We start from the raw sequence: 24,839 nt of genomic DNA, 5'->3' as shown, positions 1-24,839 counted from the left end.
TGGGTATATGGGTAAATTCAGCTATGAGTTTTTCTAATCATATCTACCAATTGGCTAATGATAATTATAGAACTATAGGTTATATAAAAAGATTTATAAAGTCTAGGAAATCAAACACAATGAAGTCATTGTTTGTTAGTTACATTAGACCCAAACTTGAGTATGGAATAACAATATGGAAACCCTATAGGAAAACAAGCATAAATAAACTGGAAAGAGTAGAGCAGAAATATACCAAGGGCATCCATGGATGTGAAAATCTAAGTTATTATGAAAGACTAAAATATCTGAACTTGTACAGTGTCTCTTACAGATATTTAAGAGGAGATCTTATTCAGGTATATAGGACATTTAGGGACAACTACCTCTGGGAATGTTTGGGGTTATCAAAAAGTACTAGAGAATTATCAGATAACCTATGTAGAAGATTCTATAGGAATGAGAAGTGCACAAATTGGTTCTCTGACAGAGTAGCTGATGCTTGAAATAGACTACCAAATTACATTAAAGCAAGTACTAGTTTAAATATTTTTAAGAACAGCCTGGACATGTATTATGGGAACAAATGTTTTGGTATATTGGCAAGCTAGAAGGGCATTAATGCCCATGCTTGAAACATTTGTATGTATGTATGCATATATGTATGTATTAGCTGTATACATCAAAACAAAGCTATTCACATAACAAAACACAAAATTATATGAAAAAGTAAAACCATATAAATAAAGAGCAAACGGCAATTAAAAGACATATAAATCATTTTAGCCTTTACCTGCTCAGGCTGGGCTTAAAGGATGGGTTCTCATTAGATAGAACTCCTTCATTCTTAAAAATAACAGGCTTATGTTTCCAACCGACCAATCAGATATTGAATAAAACTTTAACTTGGCTCTTAGAACTTAAATATATTATATCTGAACGAACCTGTACTCATAGCAAAAACATAAAATTATATGTAAAAATATATAAATATGATTAGCCATATGAATGAAAACAGCACATATAAATAAAAAACATATAAGTCTTTTTAGCCTTCACTTAATGTATATTATGCAGAACTCCCAACATTTCTTTTTCAAGTTTTACATGTTATACCAGACAATAACAGAGGTGGAGATATAATGCTTGAAACAGAATCTGTGGAGATGCAGTAGATGAACTCTGTGCATACTTACCACCTGGCTTAAATACTTGTTTATCTTTTAAGACTGCCTTGAGTAATATACAGATGCAGTGAGGATCAGGAAATTTAACATTTTCCTCAATGTAGTATAATGTTACAGGCCACCCTCACAAACTCAGGAACCTCACATGGCCTTCCTGAAAACACTAGAGGGGATAAATGTATCACCAAACACCATCATACTAGGTGACTTCAATTACCCTAATATAGACTGGGAACACTACTCAAGCCCAAACACCCTAGCCCAAAAGTTCCTGGAATTCATAAACTCAAATGCCATGGAACAACTAGTCACCATCCCCACAAGAGGAGAAAACATACTTGATCTCATCATCACGAACATGGGAGCACAATGTTCAACACCGAAGTATACCCTCACTGGTGAGATCAGATCACAAACTAATCTCGCTGGAGGTCCTCATCCCACCCCACCTGAAATAAAAAGACCACAGTAAAGAACTTCAAAGCTGACTTCACACTTCTAAAGACTAGTGTGGTCTCTTAAGGCCCCGAGCCGATGGAAAACAGTACTCAAGCGCTGAATCACTTACAAATGCCTTCTACCAGCACCTGCAGGACTGCATGGATAAGGCAATCCCAAGCAAAACAAAGACTCTTTGTACCAAAGGCAAGCATCCACTCTGGTGGACCCCAGCCATAAACAACCTCTACTACAAAGGAGGAAGCTACTACAAGATAGAGCAAAATCCTTAAAAGGTAAGACACCCTTGATCACTACAAGTAAAAAACTAAGAGCTCTCATAAAATCATCCAAAGCAAATTTTGAGAGAAAAATAGCTAAAGACTCAAAAGACAATCATAAGGCCTTCTTTAGCTATGTTAGAAACCTGGGAGGAAACTCCCAGATATGCTCAGAACTAGTTCATAATGATGTGAAGATTACTGATCCTACAGACATTGCCAACATACTGGCTGACAGGTTCAGTGCAAACTTCTTCACCCCTCACCGACAAAAGGAGAGATATCTATACCGAGCGATTGCAGGACACCAAACATCTACAAGGACCAAGTGAGAACTGCTCGTACCAAAGCAAAAAACGCAGCATCCATGGGACCTGATGGTGTCGCCGGCTGTGTGCTCCACGAACTCAACGAGGAATTAAACCCACAGCTAGGACAGCTGTTTAATCATAGTCTTACCTCTGGATATGTACCCAGGGAGTGGCGCACTGCAACTGTGGTCCCACTTCACAAAGGCGGTGCCTCCACCGACCCTGGAAATTACCGTCCCATTAGCTTGACAAGCCTTATCTGCAAAGCCATGGAGAGGATCATAATGGACCTCATAAATAAAGACATAGGAATTTGCAGACTTTGGATCCATCCCAGTTTGGCTTTGTCAAAGGCAGATCATGCCTTCTAAACTTGGTTGACTTTTTGAAACAGTCACCAAAGCCATTGATGAGGGAAAGGCAGTCCATACAGCCTACCTCGATCTGGCTAAGGCCTTTGATACAATACCCCACTCGGGTATCATTGAAAAACTCATCAGCTTAAATGTTAACCCATACATCACAAGATGGGTTGCAAACTGGCTGAGTGACAGAACCCACAGGGTCAGAGTTGCTGGCGCCATGTCAGACTCAAAGCCTGTCACAAGTGGTGTACCACAGGGCTCAGTCCTGGGCCCACTCTTGTTTGGCATCTACTTTTCCAGTACAAGCAAACACAGGAGGGTTATGGCTGACAAAGTTTGCAGATGACTGCAAACTGGGCGCCATAGTAGAAAACACATCTGACACAGATATCCTTCAGAAGGGTCTCACAGAAACGTATAACTGGTGCCAGAGCCATGGCCTAAAGTTAAATGCCAAAAAATGCATAGTCATACCCTTCGGGAAAAACAAGGTTACCCTAGCTACCAAATAGGTGGCAATCCACTGAGTACAGAAGAAGTTATCAGGGACCTGGGGACCCAGGTTGATAGTAGTCTGTCATTCGACACCCATGTAGCTAAAGTAGTTAGGAAGACCTTCTACATTGCCCACCTTATCATGAAGGGATTCTCATCTAGATCAAGGGAGGTCATAGTCTCCCTATACTCATCACTCATCAGACCAATGATTGAATACAATGCCCCATTGAATGTATCTGACCCGACACTTGCAGCAGCTGGAGAGGCCACAAAGTTCCTCACCAAAAGGATAAAGGGTCTCAAACATCTGTCCTATGCTGCCCGACTGAAAGAACTCCAGCTCTATTCAGTCGCTTACCGCTTGCTCAGAGGTGACCTTTGCCTAACATACAAGGCCATGTCAAACCCAGATTTGATGAATATGCTTCACCTCAAAAATCTAGATCCGTCAGAGCCACAAGGCGGGAGGCGTAAACCTCGACACGGCTATTAATAGGACGTGCTGGAGGGATAGATTCATCACCCAAAGACTCCCTATGCTGTGGAATAAAATCCCGGTATATGTGAGGCAGAGCACCTCGCTGGCCTTGTTCAAGAGAAATCTTGACCAATGGATGGGAGATCGCAGATATACCCCAGGGATTACCTCAGTGTCACTGCTCAACAGAGGCACAGCAAAATAATGGGTATAGTTCCCCATACTAAAGGGGTGGCTTAAGCCACAAAACTATGGGCTAGGCTTGTAAATGCCCTCGGGCAGATAGCCTAGTATGAACCTATGAACCTATGAACCTATGAACCTATGTTGGAGTTGGCATATATAATTAACAGGGGGGTGTGCGTGGCGCAAAACCATGAAAAAAGATTTTTGTGGTATTTTTTTTTAATGTTCGAGTTTTCAGAAATTCAATAATTTTTTCTCACCAATATGAATTTCAAGTTTCTGGAAACTCAATCAACTGACATAGATCCACATATATATATATATATATATATATATATATATATATATATATATATATATATATATATATATATATATATATATGTGTGTGTGTGTGTGTGTATGTAGATATATATATATATATATATATATATATGTATATATGCTACTCTGTTACACTATTACTGCTTACAGTTCTGTATTTTGTGGTTTGTGAAATGTTCTTTATTTTACCCGGACTGAGTCTGGAATTAGTCAATAAGCATCAGTGTACTACCCGAGTAAAAAAATAAACTAGCTTCCAGAAGACTCTTTGCCAACACCTTTTCTAGATTAGGTTAGGTTGCTACAATTCTAAATTGCTTTCATTGTTAGAACACGATCAACCCACTTTTTAATGTAATAATAGCTAAATACACTCCAGGAACTTACGAGGTATATAGCAATGATCACAAATCATTCCCTGTGTGATTACAATGCATTCACTGCATTCCCTGGGTGATCATAAACCATTCCCTGCATTCTCTTTGTGACCACAAAGCATTCCATGTCCTCTGTTACAGTGTGTTAAAATCTATTGAGGAAGTACTTAGACCACAATATCGCTGTACTTTGTTACGCTATCTAAGCATTGGGTAGAGGAAGTATTCAAGATAGTTCTATATAAATTCTGTTTGTATTGCCAAATCAACAATACCAATGTATTATTTGAAATTTAAACCAAGAATTTTACAAAACTAATGTCAAGTTAGATCCAGCCATGAGAATATCATGGCTCTCAAAATTGTTTGTGTTCATGGTATCACCCATTCTAAAAATCTGTTAGATGTGATGATTTCAAATGTAAACATTTGATACTGAGATGAAAATGTTATGAATAAATTAGAAACAATATGTGTAGTGTAGTTAAAACAGAAGCTGAAACCAGAGATGCTATATTTTTATTTTCCATACATTATCTGTTAAACTATTCACTGATTATTTTCTAGGATTTATTTTACAATAAAACATGCACACTGTGTTTTGCATAAGCAAGAGAAAAACACATAAATAGTGAAGTGCTCAATGACTTTCACTTTTGTAATAAGTATTCATCCCACTGTCTGTTGCTCTAAATGGAACTTTGAGTTTGTTATTAGTTAATATTCTTTGACTTCAAACATCATACATACCAGGCAATTATATGACTCATATTTATCTATTACTTTATATATCCTCCTTTCTCTCTCTGTCTATGTCTCCCTCTATCTTCTCTCTCTCTCTCTTACTTTTGAGTTCTAGGTATGCAAAGTATCTAATATGAATTATATAATAAAGGCTCATTACTATTAAAACATGAGTACACTGATTGGACAGCCCAGCCAGCATGTCCTTTATAAATCAAGCATATACCAATGGAAAAATGTTGGCCACTGAAGTGCCATTGAGCAGCCAGGCTTTCAATTGGTACATGCTGAGGGATAGAGCAAAATATAAGAAAAATCAGGTACGTTCTGCAAAATTAAACAAACAGAAACCTTCCTGATTTTCTTTATATTTGTGTACTGTCCCTCTTAAAAAAAGAACTAACAAAGATTCTGTTTTCTCCATTGCTTCTCCAGCACTGTTTTGATGTACTTTGTTAGCATGGGAACATAATTACCATATGCATGCGCAGTACTTCAGTCTAGGGAAAAGAACATAGAAGAAGACTGAAGTGCACTTATGCAAATGTGCTATTTAAGAAAGGTAAGCAATTTCTTTCTTAAATAACACAATTGCATAATAGCAAGAATCCATGACTGTGCGTGGTATGTCAGGGCTTTGCCTTCGTGATTAAACCATACCAACCATGGGTTAATCCTGATATACCCATGAACAGTTGTGGATTACTGCTTAATAGACTTTTTGTGAGGAAGCACCTGTGATGGTTATATGTTATGTTACATGTCTGTCTAATGTAAACAAAGGTAAGTCTTGAGAAGCCACTGCACATAGGCTTCCATGACATTATGTTGTGTGATCACTAAACTCCATAGGTAAAGTCTAATGACAAAAAATGTTCTTACCTAATAGTGCTGTTGTGGGCGTGGATTACAGACTATATAATATTTTCTTTTCTTTTTTAGAGGGTTTCATCTGGACTTTCCTCATTCGCCATTTAGTGCTTTGTATGGAATTGCCATAAATAGCCCTGGAGTACCATACACAGCTGAGCTTCCTCCTCCATATGAAGTAGTAGTTGGACAGACGTCAGCCAGCCAGGTAAGAAAAAAAAATAATCAAGACTTTTTTTAATAACAGTGTTTCATGTAATGGAAAGGCAGTTTGAAAGAAGTAAGACTGGGCAGAAGGAAATTTAGCAGAGTTACAGTAAAATATTATGGTAACATTTTTACTAGGCTTTATTTGTACTTTGAAATTTAATGTGCCTGTTCAAAAACAGATAAACTGTACTTGTTTCTAGGTTGCGTTATAACTTAGCTCCTCCCTGGTATGCAGAATTATTCTGTGAAATTTCCATTAAGAACACAGGCCGTTACTGATACTTTAGCAACGCTTAATTTCAGGGATACCCAATCTGTTTTGCAGCTATATGAAATGTTGTAGCCAGATGTGCTGTAATGAACTGCCCTTGATAAACATGCTCACAGGGTCACCTGACTGGATAAAGTCACACGTCACAAATAAAAGCCAATGGTATTCCTAAATAGCAGTGAATGCAGGTAAACTAGTAAACATGTTTAAATGCTGTATAACATGCATTAATACAAATAAAAGATGCTTTGAATAAAAAAAATATGGAGCTAGACAAGGATTATGCTGTAAATTTTCATATATCTGAGTTTCATTAAGTCAATCTGCTTTTAAGTCACAAAGTAGGGTGGGAAACAAAATTAGAAGATACAAATTTAGTAAAATCAAAAAGGAGGTAAAGTAGAACTATTGGCTGTTACCTCTAAAAATGCAAAAAAAAATCAAAAATACTTCAACAAACCAATAACACAGAGAAAAAAGTTTTTATTAACAAGCACAAGTGAGTGCTTTCATCTTAACAATTAAAACAGACTTTTTCAGACTCTGTGGAATATCTGAGACTCGTATCTTATACATAAATACTCCAAACTGTATGTTTAAGGAGCAAGCTTCATAACAAGCAGTGAGGCCAAAGGTCATGATAAAAGGTCCTTAATCATACAGCACAAGAAGCTTTATATATTATGCAAAGCAGACTATCTACCATAGTATACATACAGGTGGCTTAAGTGGAATTCCTCAAGAATCAATTGACTAAATCACAAAGTACCGAGGAAAATAACACCAGTGACTGTTTTCCATTAACAAATTCTGCTTGTGTGATTTCTAAGTGTGTGCTAGCAGTGATTCTGTTCTTTTTGGGGATTTATCCCTTCTTTGAGATGGTGTAACTATGGAGTTGGTATATTTATATGGCTATATATATATATATATATATATATATATATATGTGTGTGTGTGTGTGTGTGTGTGTGTATATATATATATATATATATATATATATATATATATATATATATATATATATATATATATATATATATATATATATACACACACACACACACACACACACACACACACACACACACACACACACACACAAGTATAGATATATCTGTATCTATATGGATCTACTTCAGTAGTTCGAACCACATATGGCCAAGATTATATGTTCGAACTCGTAAAACATTGAACACTGAATTAAAACCACATAAAACCAAAAAACACAAAACTAAACGTCTATAGCAGGGGCCCCTGCACCCCCCACACCCCCTTACTTAAATATACCAACTCCGAGAGCGCACTACATTGCGGAAATGGGAAATCTTCCCTTTCCACTCTGTATGGAGATCGCCATTCAGTCAGATCAGACTTTTACAAGTTCGAATATATGATCTCAGCCATATGTGGCTCAAACTTATAAACGTTCAATGTACTGAAGGGGACCCATATATATATATATATATATATATATATATATATATATATATATATATACACACATACATACATATATATATATATATATATATATATATATATATATATACTTTTTATTTACCATTTTATGTTTTGGACATTCGTTTTCAGTATTTCTAATACTCTGGGTTTTGCTACTTGATGTTCCATAGTAGAACTCTCTCATATTTTCCATTTATCTGTTTTTTATGTTAGTTTTTCCCATTGACAAAAATAGAACACTACAAAGTTCTTGTACAAACGGCCATTTTAAAGATCAGCCCACTTCAAAACAGTAAACACTGGCTGTCATAAGTGTTAAAACATGTGCTTGTAAAGGTAGTTACATGCCACAAACTGCATTTATTTTAAAAAGAAAGTTTACATTCAAAAGTATGTGGTCCAGTAGACAATTGAGAAGCTTAGCCCAATTTCCCAAAGCACTATTTGGTTAAGTGATTTGCTCAAGGTCACATCAACAGATGAAGGTTTAAGGAAACAAACCCTGGACCATAGGAAGCAGCTTCATAACAGCCCATTGCCTTAATCTCCTGCACTAACTGCCAGGCAGAACACTAACTTTTTTTTTTAAATCTGTTTGTTAATCGAATTAGCCCACTGGACAAAGTGTCCCTTTCCAGGGAAGACTCAAGAGCACTGTCTCACTGAGTGATTTGATCAAAATTGCACAGTAGGCAAATGGAGACACATGGAATTAACCCTATACCTTTAACTATGGGAAGCAGATTGTTAACAGCTCAGAACCTCAGTCCTCTACAGATATTTAATCTGTCATCTCCTCACAATCTACCCTTCTGTTCATGAGTGTGTCTGCATGAGATTGTTGCACTTATATGCTATGTGTTTACATCATTGTGTGAGTTCTACTCTTTTTTTATATTCAAATAGTTTTATTTTAAACATATAACATAATGAGTATTTGTTTACATTGTAAATGACAAATTATTATCTATGTACAATATTTACACTTAGCCTGACACAAGTAGACTATGACAGGAAAATGTTTAAGATATAGATAATAAACCATAGTAAGAAGTATATGATTTATCAGGAAGAGACTAATTCCAATTGCAAAGTGTCCATCAAAGACAAAACGTTTCTCCATGGATTTTTGACTAATGGCTTAGGATAAGTTCTTAGCTCATTAATTTTAATCTTCATTACTGTTGCCTTCTTCAGTAAGCATAGAAAGTTCTCTATGGTGGGCGTTGTGTTAGAATTCCATTTTCTATTTATGCATTTCCTAACTATTGCTGGTATTGTCCATAATAAATACAGATCTTTTTTATTTTTATGAGGACTTTCATTCACATTCAGTAAGATTAAAGCTGCAGTCAGAACAAATGTATCTGTACATATTGCTTGCAGGAAATTATTAATTTCGTTCCAATATGTTTTAATATCAATACAGCAAAAATATGAGACCAGTCTACTTTAGATGAACTTTGACATCTCCAACATAGCCCATTACTAGAAGCATTGATTTTTGAAATTTTATCAGGAGTTAGAAAGGATCTAAGCAGATATTTCCAATTAAATCCTCGCCAGTATTGTCAGAAAGATGTTAGCTTAACTGAGAGTAAGATATTTGTTCTATTTTCTGATGAGAAAAATAACAATAGACCTTTGGTTAAATATTGCATATATGTTGCTTTAGGAACTGTTAACTTAACAGGGATTTGCCCCCCTCCCCAGTGTTGTGCGACCTTGAAGTTGGAATATATAGTTGGGGGGTGTGGGAGGCAAAGCCTCTCACCTATTTCCATTTAAAACATGAAAATACAACAAAACTACACATTTTAAAGAAAGTAGGTGGAGGGCTTCACCCCCCCACACCTCCCCTAACTATATATACCAACTTCAGGGTCGCACAACATTGGGGAGGGGGGCAAATCCCAAGTTTTCACCTTGAATACTGGTTGTCGATCAAATGAGCTATCAACCAAATGAATGTCGATCAAATGATCTGTCGATCTTATGAAGTAGACCCATATATATATATATATATATATATATATATATATATATATATATATATATATATATATGTATATATATATATATATATATATATATATATATATATATATATATATATATATATATAGGCTTTTAATAAATCTCATACCATAACTATGTTAACTTTTGGTTTATAATTAATGTATAGGAAGAATTGAAGTTCAGAGATTAACCATGGCTTAAACTCTTTAATTTTTGTAATATATGAAGTAATCCTGGAAGTGATAGTGAACAGTGTAAAGTCCATTTGAATTTTCTGAACAAGAGAGTTATGATCTGAGAATGGGCATGGAACTATTGAGAAATTTTTAATTTTTGAATAAAGATCTTGGGAACATATATTTTATTTATTTCTATTCTGGTTTGGGTGCCATATCTGTAATCCCGATGTGAAAATAGTAATGAATTAGTTCCTATATTCTTAGAAGTATCTCTTAATTTGAACATCTCAATCAATTTTTTTAAGAGTTTAGCAGCAGAAAATAAACATGGGGACTTCTTATTTGTGGTTTGAGTAGTATCAGTGATACAATTAAAGTCACCACTTATTATTATGTTGCCTTTAGAAATATTTGTAATAAGATCTAACTGTTTCTTGGCTGTCCCCACCCCAATACCAGGAAACCAATATACGTTTACTAATGTCCACATTCTGTTACTAAATTTCAGTATAGCAATGGCTATAAGTACATCCCTAGCCTCATATTTGTATGTAATTTCAGGGCCTAGAAAATTATTTTTCCATAACATTATTATCCCTCTGGTCTTTAATTTATATGAAGTGTAGGCTAAAGTTATGTATTCACTAAGATTCCAAATAAATTTATCGTTCATTTTAAAATTAGTTTCTTATAAAAAGACTACTCGAGCTTTATTTATTTTAGATATCTTAATAGATTGGCTCTCTTATTTGGATTATTCAAGCCATTAGTATTTAAAGATATTAATTAGGTCCATGTCAGATTGCTTTTAAAGAACAAGTTTGGTTTGCTATTTTTCCTTGATACATAAATCTCCTCCTCTAGTGTTAGCTCTATATTAATTTGTAAATTCCCAATTATCTCAGTCAACAATGTTTCTGTCATGAATACTGGTAAAAAAAGGCTTTGGTCAGGCTTATTAAGACTAGAAAAAGATTTAAATAATAACATGTTTGCTTCAATTAAACTAATGTAGATTTTAACCCGTACTAAACATGGAATGAAGATCATTCCTAGTCCAACAGATAAGAACAAATCTGTTAGACTAACCTCCCTAACCTTCATTTCTATCTCTTCCGAACTCCATAAAAAACAATAATTATTAAAGAAGACTAGTTATAAATAAGATGGTGTGATATTTACTATACACCTTATCAAGCTTTGAATTTTCTTATTAAATGAATGTTTATACCAACAGTAGTGTGTTATATAAAATACAACATTAATATATAAGCAACTAACCAACCATACGTCTCAAATACAAGAGAAAAGAAAATATTAGACCCTAATGGTTTAAGATTCAAGAAGAAAGGTGTGTATAGAAGCACTCGATTCCTAAATTACTCTCTATTAATATTGTACTTGTATTATTGTCTATTAACCTACTTTAAAGGATAAGTAACTAAATAATGGACCATCAATCATATAATCTAAAATATTACTACAAATGCATCTGAGTCAACTCAGTAAAGCATCTAGTGGTCTTCATTACTTTACATATTAAATGTAAACAGTATCTGGTTTCCCAGTGAGAAGGTGTGGACTTGTTCACTTATGATAATGTCTAAATATTGATCCAACATCCTTCTTGATAAGAGTTTAAGTATATCATTAACAGTATTAGTATGAATCCTTTCTCAACAAGTCCTTCTCATACTCCTGAAATTATTAGAATAGTGTCATAATAAACTTATTTTAGTTATTAGATTAATACAGCAGACAGAGAATCCATAGGTAAATGCAAATACACATGACAATAGGTGTGTGTGTTTGTGAATGTGTGCATATTTGAACTGAATTTGCATAATAGGCATGTGTGACCAACCATTTACATTATTAGACAGCTAATTCATAAATGTACCAATGTAACTAAACAGTTCATGTCAAATTTTCACAGTTTTCCAACAGTAACTCAATAAAACTGATTAACAACTGATTTCAAAAAGATAGCATCCAGTTAATAACTAATTTCAGTTAATGGAGATCCCAGCATGCGCATGGCAATCAATGATAAATTACTGATGTAATTCTAATGATGTTTAAAGTGTTTAGAAACATCATATGTCTGTACCATAGGGTATGTGATAATACAGACATAGCTTATTCTATTACATCTTAGTCTACTTTTGGGAAGTCTCTATGTGTTATGGACAAGTCAGGGATCTACCTAAAATCACATTTTCAGAGGCATACATTCATTAGGAAGCGAAGTGAGAAAGAAGAAAACGAGAAAAAAATAACTTCAGGAAGGTTATATAGAAGTTTAAGTAATAATCATGTTATCAAACAGTGATGTGTAAAACATAATGATGCTTAAATAAGAGCAGACTGTCAAGTACCATGAGAGATACACAGTTTAATGCATTTAAGGGAATAGAGTATTCCCCATGGTTTACTATTGTTTGTGCGAAAGACATTCTATCAGCTGCAATGTGCCAAAAAACAGAATGTCAAATGCACAAGCTGTTTTGCACCAGACAGTCGACTTCACTTATGCGAATGCACAACTGCATTCGCATAAGTGGAAATCAACTATCTGCACGGAGATCGCGGTACAGTGGGGACTGGAAATTCATCCACATCCCCACTGTAGTGCGATCTTGGAGTTAGAATATATAAGTAGGGGGTGTGGGGGTGCAGGGGGGCTTGCCCCCCTGCAAAAAACGTGATAGCTGTGTAGGAGTTTGATTTATATCAGCTTCTATATAGCTATCACCTGGTGGTTTCGACAACAATGTCAAGTCAAATGCGTCGAGCATTTGGTTCGAAATTGTGAAAGTTATTTTTTTTTACTTTTGGTATTACCGTTCGTTTATTTGAACAGGAAGTGTTTTTCCATTCGAATAAACAATAGTAAAACATTCCCCACCCCTATACATGTCGCTAAACTGTTAAGTAGGTGAGATACAATTTTTCAATTATCGGTGATCTATTTTGTGCAGTATTTTATTAAAGCATTTCATAATGATCCATCGGGATGCCTGTAACCCTCCGTACAACATACTATTTTAACTAAGACTTCCTGCCTCCCTGAAAGTATTTAACAGCTAATCACTGAGCTTATTCAATTTATATAGCAGTTCTATACAAACAACAGGATTCAGAGATGTACTGACTGAATTGGTGAGTCATCAAGCAAGCTATCTTGAGCTCATAAAAAGCTTCACTTGTAATGCTCATGGAAATTTTAATTTCCCTGCCCTTAACTTCCAAACAAGGAGCTGTTAAGAAACTTTAACTGTAACCATTTCAAAAAATGAACAAACACTCCCGAGTCCACAAAGCCCTCAATATATAAACATCTCACCAACACCATATAACCAGTAATATACATATACAAGCTGGTATGCTCAGGCAAGTGTGCAGATGACTTGAGCAACTGACTGCATGCATCATGCTTAAATATAATTTTTGCTTCTAAGATGAAAGAAACTGTAGTGTTATTTCTCAGCTACACTGTGCAAATGTAAATAATTAATGGTAGGAGGACTAGACTACAAGGTTACTTTTTCAGATATGACTTAGTTACAATAAGAAGTTAATAATGACACTGACATTAACAGCAACAAAAGTGCAAATGTAACAAATGAAAACAAAGCATAGGTAGAAGACAATAATAGATCAGTGCAGATGTATAGGGAAGAAAAAAACAATTATTACATTAATTAACATATTAGGTATACCTACCAACAGTTTTAAAAGCAGAACATACAAGTGCAATTTATTTTAACTTAAAACGGACTGCGGTGGCGCTGCTGCGGTAGCGTTGTCACCTCACAGTTAGACAGTGCCTGTTCGATACTCAGTTAGAGCGTCTGCTGTGTGGCGACATGTGTGAATGGGCGTTCCTTCGTTGAAGGTTGTGCGTTAGGCCCGGCAAGCCAGCACGTCAAAATCTACTGCCAATCATTAGCGCACCGGAGTTAACCGGGAAAAGCCGAAAGAAACAAACATGCATATTATATCAAATCTAAGCATTACAAACTAGAATAGCTATGTCAGCACAATCAAGAACAGAGAAAAGACCCATGGCCTAATCAAGCAACAACTGCAGCATACACCAGCATTTAAATAAACATTACGCTCACTCCATCTCGCAGCATAAGCATACCCATGTACCTTAAGTGTTACAGTCCAGCTGTATAATATAGTTAATTTACTTTGTCCAAGTTACATAAAGTACTGCTCAATCATTACCTCATAAACCTATCTTCAGTCCCAACATTTGATACTGGTATATAGTTTTAAGACTCAGTTAACTCCAGAAATAAGAGCTATCTGAAGGAAAGTGCAGCATAAACTACATTGACATGTTCCTGCAACTGTGAATGACATCCGGGCACCTGTAAAATGGATCCTTTAACACATGTAGGACGTCTTTTATCCCCAGCAAATTTCTTCACATTATGAGCACTTCTAAGTCTCTATGTGAGCACAAAATGAGACAATTCACCTTCGTCTTGAGCAAAGTCAACAATTCTCAACTGCTACAAACGATTGTAGGTATCAGCCCAGTGCGCTTATCAGACTGCAGCTCAACAATGACATACCCAGGAAATGCCATCCTTTTTCTCTCCTCCCTTCTCTAAGTAACCCATGATATCAGAAATAATGCCAAGTGAAGACTTCAAAGTATAACCCTGCAGTAGGACCTAGAAAAATTGATCACTACATAAGACCGAATCATAAGCTATAAAAAAATAATAGTTTCCAGCTATATTTAAAGGGCAATACCCACTCAAGGCACTCTCCATAACCATATATATAACACCCGCAAATAGCACACTTAGCAAAGAGCAGCAGACAGCAGTATATAAAACTGTTATAATAACTTAACTTCATGTATTAAGGGACACCATTCGCAAGGACAGTGCAAGCACAAGTTATCTCCAGAATGAGTCACCTTTCCTGTAGCACTATGAGTCCAAACTGTGGCTGAGCCAACTCTGACAGCTAATAAAGAAAGAAAAAAACATTTACCAGAAGAAATAATAGTGGACCACAAGAAATTAAAGGAACCCCATCTAATGAAGTTTGCTTGCCCAATTTAAACCATAAGATAGAGCCGGCCTTAGGCATAGGCCAACTAAGCGACCGCCTAGGGCGCCGCTCCAGCAGGGACGCTTTTCCAGTATTTATTTGGTGTAGATAGACCAGGATGGGGGCACCAGGTAATGTGGTGGGGGTGCCATAGAGCCCTTTGCCTAGGGCACCAGTTGGCCTAAGGTGCTCCTGGCCACTCCTGATAAGACTTTAGTTTACTGTTCTTCTTTACCACTAAATTAAACTAAAAAATGTTAGTATTAATGACATAAATTAAATTGTTTTCCTCCCCCGTGTGTGTGTGTGTGTGTGTGTGTGTGTGTGTGTGTGTGTGTGTGTGTGTGTATATATATATATATATATATATATATATATATATATATATATATATATATATATATATATATACCCACAAATTAACATATATAGGATAAAACTTAACATTTGAAAATAGAACATGTATATTTCAGATATAGTTCTGGGTGCAGTAGATACTTTGAGAGATCTAGAGGGGACAGCTATTTTGTATTTTTTTTCTGTTTTTTCTTTTGACATCAGTCCAGGAATTCTTGTCAATTCTTGTCAGTGGTTCTCTTCAGGGAAGATGACCAGTCCATATCTTCAGGAATAAATATAATATTATTATTTCAATAAATCCAGAGGCTTCTTCTAAGTTGTTGAAGGTTCTCATTTCATTTAGATGTAAAATTTTGATTCTGGCAGGAAACGCAATCTTTGTTTTAATATTATTTTTCTTTAATAACTTGAGTAGTGGCCAAGCTTTTTTTTCTGTTCCAATACTCTGGTAGAATAGTCATTGTCAAATCTTATTGGATTTTGTTTATATTTTAAAAGACTTTTCCACCAAGCTGTTTTTAGTACCAATTCTTTGTCCATATAGGATAAAAACTTTATTACTATTGACCTTGGTGATGTAGAAGATGAAGTTGAAGCTGATCTTCCTAAGGCTCTGTGAGCCCTTTCAGTGCCAAATGAAAGAAATTCTTTAAGGTCTAAAACTTCTGGAATCCATGAGTTTAAAAATGAAATGATGTTTTCCACTTCAGATCCCTCAGGGAGTCAAAAAATTCTGATATTTGTCCTTCTCTCCCTGCTTTCTAGGTCATCTACTTTGTTGAGAAGCCAACTGTTTTGTTTAAGGAAAAAATCATTCTCTAGGTCATCTACTTTGTTGAGAAGCCAACTGTTTTGTTTAAGGAAAAAAATCCTTCTAAGTTTCTTTTTCCTTAAGCCTTCTCTCTATATCATTCAGAGAAGTTTCTATGTTTGTTATTTTGTTCTGGTGTTGTTGAACAAGTTACTTAAAAGCATCTGTTTGCTTTTGACAGTTTTCCTTGAGATTCTTTAAGTTCTCTTTGAAATTATTCATTTTCAGTGATGATTCTTGTAGTGTGGTAGTCACTATTTGAAGTTTTTTTTTCTAATGCCAGGTCAGAATGAGAATTCTTTGAGTTGCTCATCTCCACAAGTTATGTTAGTCTCCCAAATAATTTGACAGGAAAATATTTAGGTAAATCCACCAAAATTTCTAATTATATATTTTTGACTTCCATCTATCAGTTCTGAACATTTTTGTTATAAAATACGGGAAATTATTATTTTTTTACTAGTTTTATGAAGCTCTGAAAAACTGCTGCATTTAGTTTGCCATTCAGGCTCCGGCATGAGTTCTACTCTTTGAGATAAGCATGGCAGGCTTTGAGAGAGCCAGGACTGATAAAGTAGAATTATGTAAAAAAAAAAAAAAAAAAATATATATATATATATATATATAGAGAGAGAGAGAGAGAGAGAGAGAAACAGAAAAAATGTAAATAGTACATTTATACATCACACTAAATCCACGGTGGTGCAGCAGTAGCATTGTCGCCTCACAGCAAGAGGTTCTCCCGTTCAATTCCCGGCTTGAAAGCCTTTTGTGTGGAGTCTGCATGTCCTCCCAGTGGTCGAGTGGCACTCGAAAGACATGCGTAAATGGGCGTGCCATTTTTGAAGGTTGGCCGTCGAGCTGGCACCTCGGCACTGTAAAACTCTACTGCCAATCATTAGCGGACCAGAGTTCCGCTGCGGCGAACCCTAACCGGGAAAAGCCGAAAGAAGAACAACATACATCACACTGTTTGTTAACTAAAAACTAAGTATATTTCTAGAGTTTGTTCTATCAGGAGAAACATTTCCCCTAGACAATATAATGCACCCAGATGCATGACCCCCCCCCAAAAAAATGAGAAGAATGTACCAGTAGTGTGAGTGCATGCTGGCATAATTGAAAATGCCTTTATAAATGTCTGCTGCTTTCTTGCTGATTTTCCTTATTTACAGCTACCCCCCAATAATCATTGTTTTAAACAGCAAAACATGTGGTCTGTATATTGTTGATTTGATCCATATGATATATTTGAACACTCTTTTGAAGTAAGTATTATACTTGTATCTGCAAAATAATTTTTAATCATGTTTCCTTTGCTGGTGCTATAAAGTATGTACAATACTTGGGTCTTTTTTCCCATCTAATTCTTATAGACTGAAATTTGTCACTTCATTTAAGCCTGAAATGCCCAAAGTTGTTTTACCAGTTCTATGGTAGAATTATAATGATATGTACTTGTTTTGTTGACATATTCTTACTAGCTTGTCATTTGTTCCTTAAAGCCTCTGAGAGGTTCTGTAGAGTCCCAGAATGTTTTAAATGTTCAGGCAATCAGCCCCTGAGAATTTCTATTGAGTCTCAATACATTTTAGGTTTTAGGCAGACGATTTACAACTGATCCCAGTGCCACTGACATGTTTGTTGATTGTTGTTGTTTTCGTTTAGACATTTAGTTGAGTCCAACTGTTTGCAAACTCATAGACTTTACCAAATCAGGCTTGACTATCAACAGCTACTTTTTTAGGTTCTTCCAAATTCATATTCATTGTTTCAATAAGGATTTCTGTCCATCTTACTCTCTGCTGTTCCTCCTTCTTTTACCTTTGATTTTTCCCAGAATCAATGCCTTCTCTAATGAATTTTGTTTTTGCATTATTTGGACAAAGTTTTTTGTTTCATAATAAATCTTCCAGTTAACAGTCTGGCTTTATGTCTTTATGTACTGAGTGTATTTTTCTTCTTGCAGTCCATAGAATTCTCAAAAGTGTTCTGCTAGACCACAACTTAAAAGTATCAATTTTCCGGAGCACACAGCCTTACTTATAGGCCAACTCTGAGACTCCTGTGTCATTACTGATAGAACCATAGCTTTGACTATATGGATCTTTGCTGGCAATAAGAAAGAGCTTTTCACAACCCAAATAGGACTATCCATTGCATATTTTTAAATCAGATAACCACGTAACATAGGTTATATAAGCTGCAGTATCAGCCTGCTTTAGGCAGCTCTTCTCAATCAGGGTTGGGAGGGTGACCTAATGGTTAAGGTGTTTGCCTTACAAGCACAAGGTGCAGGGTTTGAGTCTCACAAGGAATAATTGGCTAGACTTAAAATGGCTCCCAAGGGCAGTTAGCTTAGTACTAATCTATGAACCTATAGAAACCATTACTAAAAGCAAGAGAAACTAAAGCAATCCAGTTCTAAATCTAACACCTTATGGCCAAGACAGCCTTTGTTTTCTATGCTATTGCAAATGATACAAAGTCATCTAAGTCTACTGCCTTTGGTTCAATTCTCATTGTCTTTCAGTAGAGCAAGGCTTCCTATCCCAGTCTGAAATCCTTCAGATTCATAACTCAAGGTATTTACAGTCAAGACATTGTAGTCAGCTCTTCTCTAAAGATACTACCTTTTAAGAAAGTCTAACATAAGATGTTTTCAGCAAGGAATTGTTTTTAGCAAAATGGTGCATCCTTTTGTTAATATGCAGTAAACATAGATATTTTTCTTGCTTTCTTACTCACACACTTTTTCCTACTTGTTTTTCATATTCTTTGGTCAAAGTCCATTTGTCTGACACATTGCACAGAATCATTTTGTTAGATTTATAATGTGTGTCAGGCTCACAACTCCTAGAGAATCATTTTTCCTGTGTGGGATTTGAGGATTATACTAGAGAAGCTGAATCTGTCCATATTTGAGCTTAATAGAGTCCGTGGATATGGAGTGGATTCTCTCCTCTTACACTTTTAATAGTATTATCTGCTCAGCAAGTAACACACTTACCTTTTTTACTGAGAAGATCAGAAGGTTGTAGGCTCAATCCCCACATTAGGTACCTGAATTCTTCATTCAGTACTGGCGCTGAAGTGCAGCATATGGACGCTGCTGTACTCCTGAGGGTCTATCCTTGAGTTGAGCCATTAAACCAAGATCCCTTCTGATTTGATGGTAGCTACAGTGCATGTTAAAGATCACATGACACTTTTCAAAGAAATAGAGTATGGAATTGAATGAAAATTACCACAGACCACAAAAACACATATAGAAGTACTGTTACAGATAATCAAAATTCTGAAAAATATCAGAATTTCTGTACAGATTATGTTACATTTCCATTATATAGAACTAATATGCATCTGCAATTTCAAATATTCTAAATAATGTATAACATCCATAGTTTTTCCCATTTCATTCTAATAATTAGATAATGACTATAACTAATAGCTTTTCATTTAATTATATCATATATGAAACACTAGCAACACCGAACTTACTCTTCAACTCCTTCAAAAGTCTTCTCTTTTGCATCTTAGAAAAATATGATACCAAGTTTCTCTTTCCTCAATTTCCATTGCTCAGAATATTTCTGCGACATTCCCCTCCATCTGTCTCTCAAGATATTCCTGAAACTGGCTCACCTCCAGCTATCGCACAAGACCAACTCCTAAAAGTGCTGTCAAAAGCTAACACTATTGCATTGATGAATCCTGACAATGTCCCTGGATGCATCTTAAATAGCATGAAGCATGATAACTACTCCTCTAACAAAAATGTTCAGTCTCATCCTCCATACAGGTTTTGTGCCAAGTGAATGGAGAAAAGCTACTGTCATTCTTCTGCATAAGGGAGGAACTTCCACAGACCCAGGCAATAAGAAACCTATGTCTGGCCAAACTCATATGCAATGCCATGGAAAGACTTATCATTAGGGTTGCCACCTTCCTTTGTGGCTAAAACTGGAGTAAAGCCACACCCCTCGCGGCACCAATAACCCTGCCCACCCCACCCCTCCCCGCCCACATTCCGCCAATTTTGTGATGTTGCGATGACATAACAAGGCGGGGAACGCCCTCTTTCTTTGTTCCTGCTGCCTGCTTTCTGCTGATTTACTATGCTTTTCTGTAAACAGAATACTAGAGTTTGTACAGTGTTTTCCAGACTACCGGAGAATCAGTTTGATTTCTGGATAGTCCGGAAAAAAAAACGGTGGGGTGGCAACACTAATTCTCACGGAACTAATCAGAATTAGAATATATATATATAAAAACTGTCTCTTGTTCTTATGAAATATCAAACATCCAAGACTGAATAAAAAGAGCAATCATTTTAGAGAAAATCTAACATGACAGACTGCACAAACTAAAACTAATGTTTTTAGTGGGGGTCATCTCCCCTGCCTCACCCAACCCCCTGCTAATTATATATACCAACTGCGAGACTGCACAACAGTGGCATAAGAGCAAATTCCATTGCCTTGGTACAACGCAATCCCATACTAAGAGTTCCAGCAAAACTACCATTAATGAGAACATTCTCTTATATGAGTGTTCGTTTTTTTTTTTTTTTTTTTTTTTTGCATCACTAAAAAGCATTTGCTCATATGATTGTTTCCTCTTGTTGACTGCAACCATAGCTCTATATATTATGTAATGTGTGCATGCGTGTAGTTGTTCCATTATCAGCTCACATATCAGTAAGAATATAGATGCATATAACTTTATTTTGCTCTCTACTGCTTAGTAATGTTGCCGCATTGTCCAGATAATTGCCTGTTCTGGTAATGTCCTGCAATGTGCACCAGTGTCATTTCTTAGAACTTACTACACTTTATATCTTTGTAGTTCCTGTTCATTCCATTTTAAATAATTTCTTGCTTGTATACACTGTTTTTTCTTTATAGTTTATCTAAACCTAATTATATTGTACATTTACTACTTCCAGGAGCTTTTCTCCCTGGACCTGTGATGAAAATGGGCAATGCAGCCTAGTCAACTTACCCTGTAAACATAAACAAATAAATTAATAAATATAATACAATACTTCTAAAGGGATAGCTCTGAAAAAACAGATCTAGTTCTTTACTTTTAAACATACATTTCCCCATTCAGACACCATGTGATATCTGCACTTCTGTCAGAAGTACAGAGGTACTGAATAAGGAAAATTATATTATTAATAACATTTTTTGCCTTGGCCATATTCCATGTTACCACACATTTGCTGATTCAAACAGTATCACTATTAAGGATTTTTCTGTATTGATGGCAAAGTATTTGATGATATACAAATTAATAAATGCATTTACAAAACATTTTCTAATTCCCAATTGGCTTTGAAACTATTGTTTTCAAACTGTAAATTTATAGTTGGGTGAAAAGGAATTTGATATTTTTTCCCCAATGGGTAGTGTCCTTGAATACATTTTATAAATTATATTGCTGAATTCTCAAGTGTGATGGTTATTTATCTAAACAGTTATAGTGCTTGTCATGAAATTTTATATTTTATTGAATATTGTGTTTATAGGGTCCTAGGACAGTACTAGACTATTGGCCCTTATCAGCCTAGCTAAAAATTACACCCATGTTCCCACAAAATCAGCACCTTGCTTTCCCTACCCAACAGGGACACAGATAGGATCCCAGGGGTATATTTTCTGTTACCCATCTAGTTGTCCAGGTTCCTCTTAAAGATGGCTAGTAAGGTACTCTGATTCACATGGAGAGGGAGTCTATTCCACAGATGGGGGAGTTGTTGAGACACAAATCTATCCTGCCAACAAATTATTTTAATGTCACAGACCAGATTGAGGCCTTGCATGTGGGTTGCACAAGTGGAGCTTGACTTACAGATATGCAGCAACTCCAGTAAGACTGAGTCTGAGACAGTCTTGTATGCCAGACACAGGTCACCTCTGAGCAGTCTGTATGAGACTGAGTAGAGGGACAGGGCTTTTAGCCTATCTCTATAGGATAGGTGTTTGAAACCCTGGATTTTCCTGGTCAGGAACCTCCGTGGACTCTCCAACTGCTGCATGTGCTTGGCAAGGTACATCCCTAAGGGAGTATTGTACTCAGTAATGGGTCTGATAAGAGAGGAGTACAAAGATGTTATAACCTCCTTGTTCCTGGATGAAATACCCTTACTTATGAGGTGGGCCATGTAGAAAGCCTTCCGTACAACAGAGGCAATGTGGTGGTCAAAAGTCAGGTTGCTATCAACCTGGGTGCCCAAGAACTGATTGTGTGCTTTGTACATTGTTATTAATGTGATAATTAGTGGGGACACAATTTTCCCAAAGGAGATAATGATTCCTTTCTTGTCATTCAGTTTGAGGCCATGCTTCTGACATCAGTCATTAGTTTGGTTAAGGCCCTCTTGGAGGATGTTCACATCACTAGGGGAATTTATGACAGTGCCCAGCTTGCAGTCATCTGAAAACTTGGTCAGCTCCAAACCACTGGTTTTGGCTTGCACCTCAGAAAAGTATATCCCAAACAGTAGAGGCCCCAAGACTGATCCTTCAGGTACGCTGCTTGTTATGGGTCTACTACTAGAGATGGCGTCCCCTGTTTTGACTTTGTGGGTTCAATTAGTGAGCCAGTTAGCTACCCATCTGGTAACATATGGGTTGATGCCTAGCTGGGAGAGTTTATCTATTATGCCCAAGTAGGGAGAAGATGAAAAAGTTTAGCAGGCATGATCTCCCTTTGACAAAACCAAACTGTATGTGATCAAGCATTTGGCGTTGCCAATGTCCTTGTTAATAAGGTCCATGATAATGCATTCCATGGCCTTGCAGATCAAGCTAGTTAGGCTGATGGGCCTATAACTGTCTGGGTCGGTGGATGCTCCACCTTTGTGTAGAGAGGTGACAGTGGCTGTCCTTCATTCTCTTGGGATGAAGCCGGTGCACAGGCTTTGGTTGAATAAGGTGCCTAGTGGTGCTGAGAGTTCTTGCCTGAGTTCATGTAGAACACAGCCAAAGATGTTATCGGGTCCCATGGAGGCTCTATTTTTTTTCCTTTGAGAGGGCATTAATGACCTGCTCCCTGAAGATGAGGGGGGAGGGGGGCAGGTGCTGGGGATGTCCTGGTTTACTGATGGGGGGACGGGGGGGTGAAGTTTTCACTGAACTTGTCTGCCAGCAGGTTGGTTTTATCTATGCCATTTGTGTATGTGGTATTCTTGACCACACTTCAGACCAGATATGGGAGTTACCTTTGAGATTGTGGATGTATAAGAAGAAGGCCTTGTGATTGTCCTTAGTGGATGTAGCCAATTTAGACTCAAAGTTAGCCTTAGAGGATTTCAACCGTGACCTTATTTGCTTGTTCAGACAAAGGAGAGATTGCTTCGAACTTGGTACCTGCTCCTTCTTGGTCCTGGACAGCAATTTTTTTTTAATTATAGAGTCTGTTTACTGCTGCTGTCCACCAGACAGGTTTACTCTTCCCTGAGAAAAATAATTTGGTCTTGTCAGTTATTACTGAGTCCATACAGCTTAGGCTTGGACATTATTGCTTGTTCCAATTGAAGAGATGGTGGCTGTGAAGTTGCTTATACCTGCTCTCAGGAGACTGTAGTCAGCTTTGGAAAAGTTTTTTTGCTCAAACATAGCAAGGGGGGGCTCAGGGGAGATGGTGACTTTGAAAGTGATTCTTTTATGGTCAGATCTTACCAAGGAGGATGATACTGTAGGGGTGCTACAATGGCCTGCTCATGTTGGTTAGTACCAGGTCCAGGATATTTTCACCTCTTGTGGTGGTGTTGACCAGCTGACCAATGCACTGGCATTGACAAAGTCAAGGAATCTCTAGGCGTTCATGTTTGAGCTAGAATAGGTATTCCATGCTATGGTTAAGTAGTTAAAGTCACTCAGGATTAAGGTAGAGGGTTGAATCTTGATGGATTCAAGCAATTCCAGATAGGTGGAGTTGGCCTCCTGAGTCATGGTTGGGGTCTGTAGCTAGCTATGAATCGAATAGGTGTTTTGTCAACAGTTAACTGCACTTGGTGTGTCTTCTGTGTGTCATACTGTTTGACCAGCCTGGAGGTGTGTACGTCTTTGATAAATATTGAAACTTTACCTCCTTTGGCTTTGTAGCCCTCCATTTGGGGTCTGAAAGTATGTTAGGACAAGCAACCTGGTAAGCCTCCATGCTCTCCACACCTTTGAACCAGGTTTCAGTGACTGTACAAATGTCAGCATCTTCCAGATGTTATTTATCAGTACTGTTATTTCACTTTACATTTACTTGTTAAGAAGTGAAAACAAGAAATTCAGATGTGCAAGTTTTATGCATAAAATATTTATCTTCATGAAAAAATGGAAAACTAACATATTACTGCCTTTAGACATGAATATTTATAATCATTTGCTTATTTATATGTATTTGTT

The 24,839-nt window shown here is 36.5% G+C and overlaps 1 protein-coding gene across 2 annotated transcripts in view; it reads left to right on the top strand.

Annotated features, from left to right (window-relative positions):
* FAM189A1 (family with sequence similarity 189 member A1) overlaps positions 1–24,839 on the top strand; it is a 2,511,558-nt gene that overhangs the window by 1,985,625 nt on the left and 501,094 nt on the right. For both annotated transcript variants that reach the window (XM_044078557.1, XM_044078558.1), the window contains one exon: positions 6,111–6,246. In XM_044078557.1, the coding sequence (XP_043934492.1) occupies positions 6,111–6,246 (136 nt within the window). The remainder of the gene's footprint in view (positions 1–6,110; positions 6,247–24,839) is intronic.

The sequence above is a fragment of the Protopterus annectens genome, chromosome 7.part1 (genome assembly GCF_019279795.1).
Source record: "Protopterus annectens isolate FY-2018-M chromosome 7.part1, PAN1.0, whole genome shotgun sequence".
In the NCBI taxonomy this organism is placed as follows: Eukaryota; Metazoa; Chordata; order Ceratodontiformes; family Protopteridae; genus Protopterus; species Protopterus annectens.
Note: the sequence above shows the minus strand (reverse complement) of the source record. Positions and strands in the feature narration are given on the sequence as shown.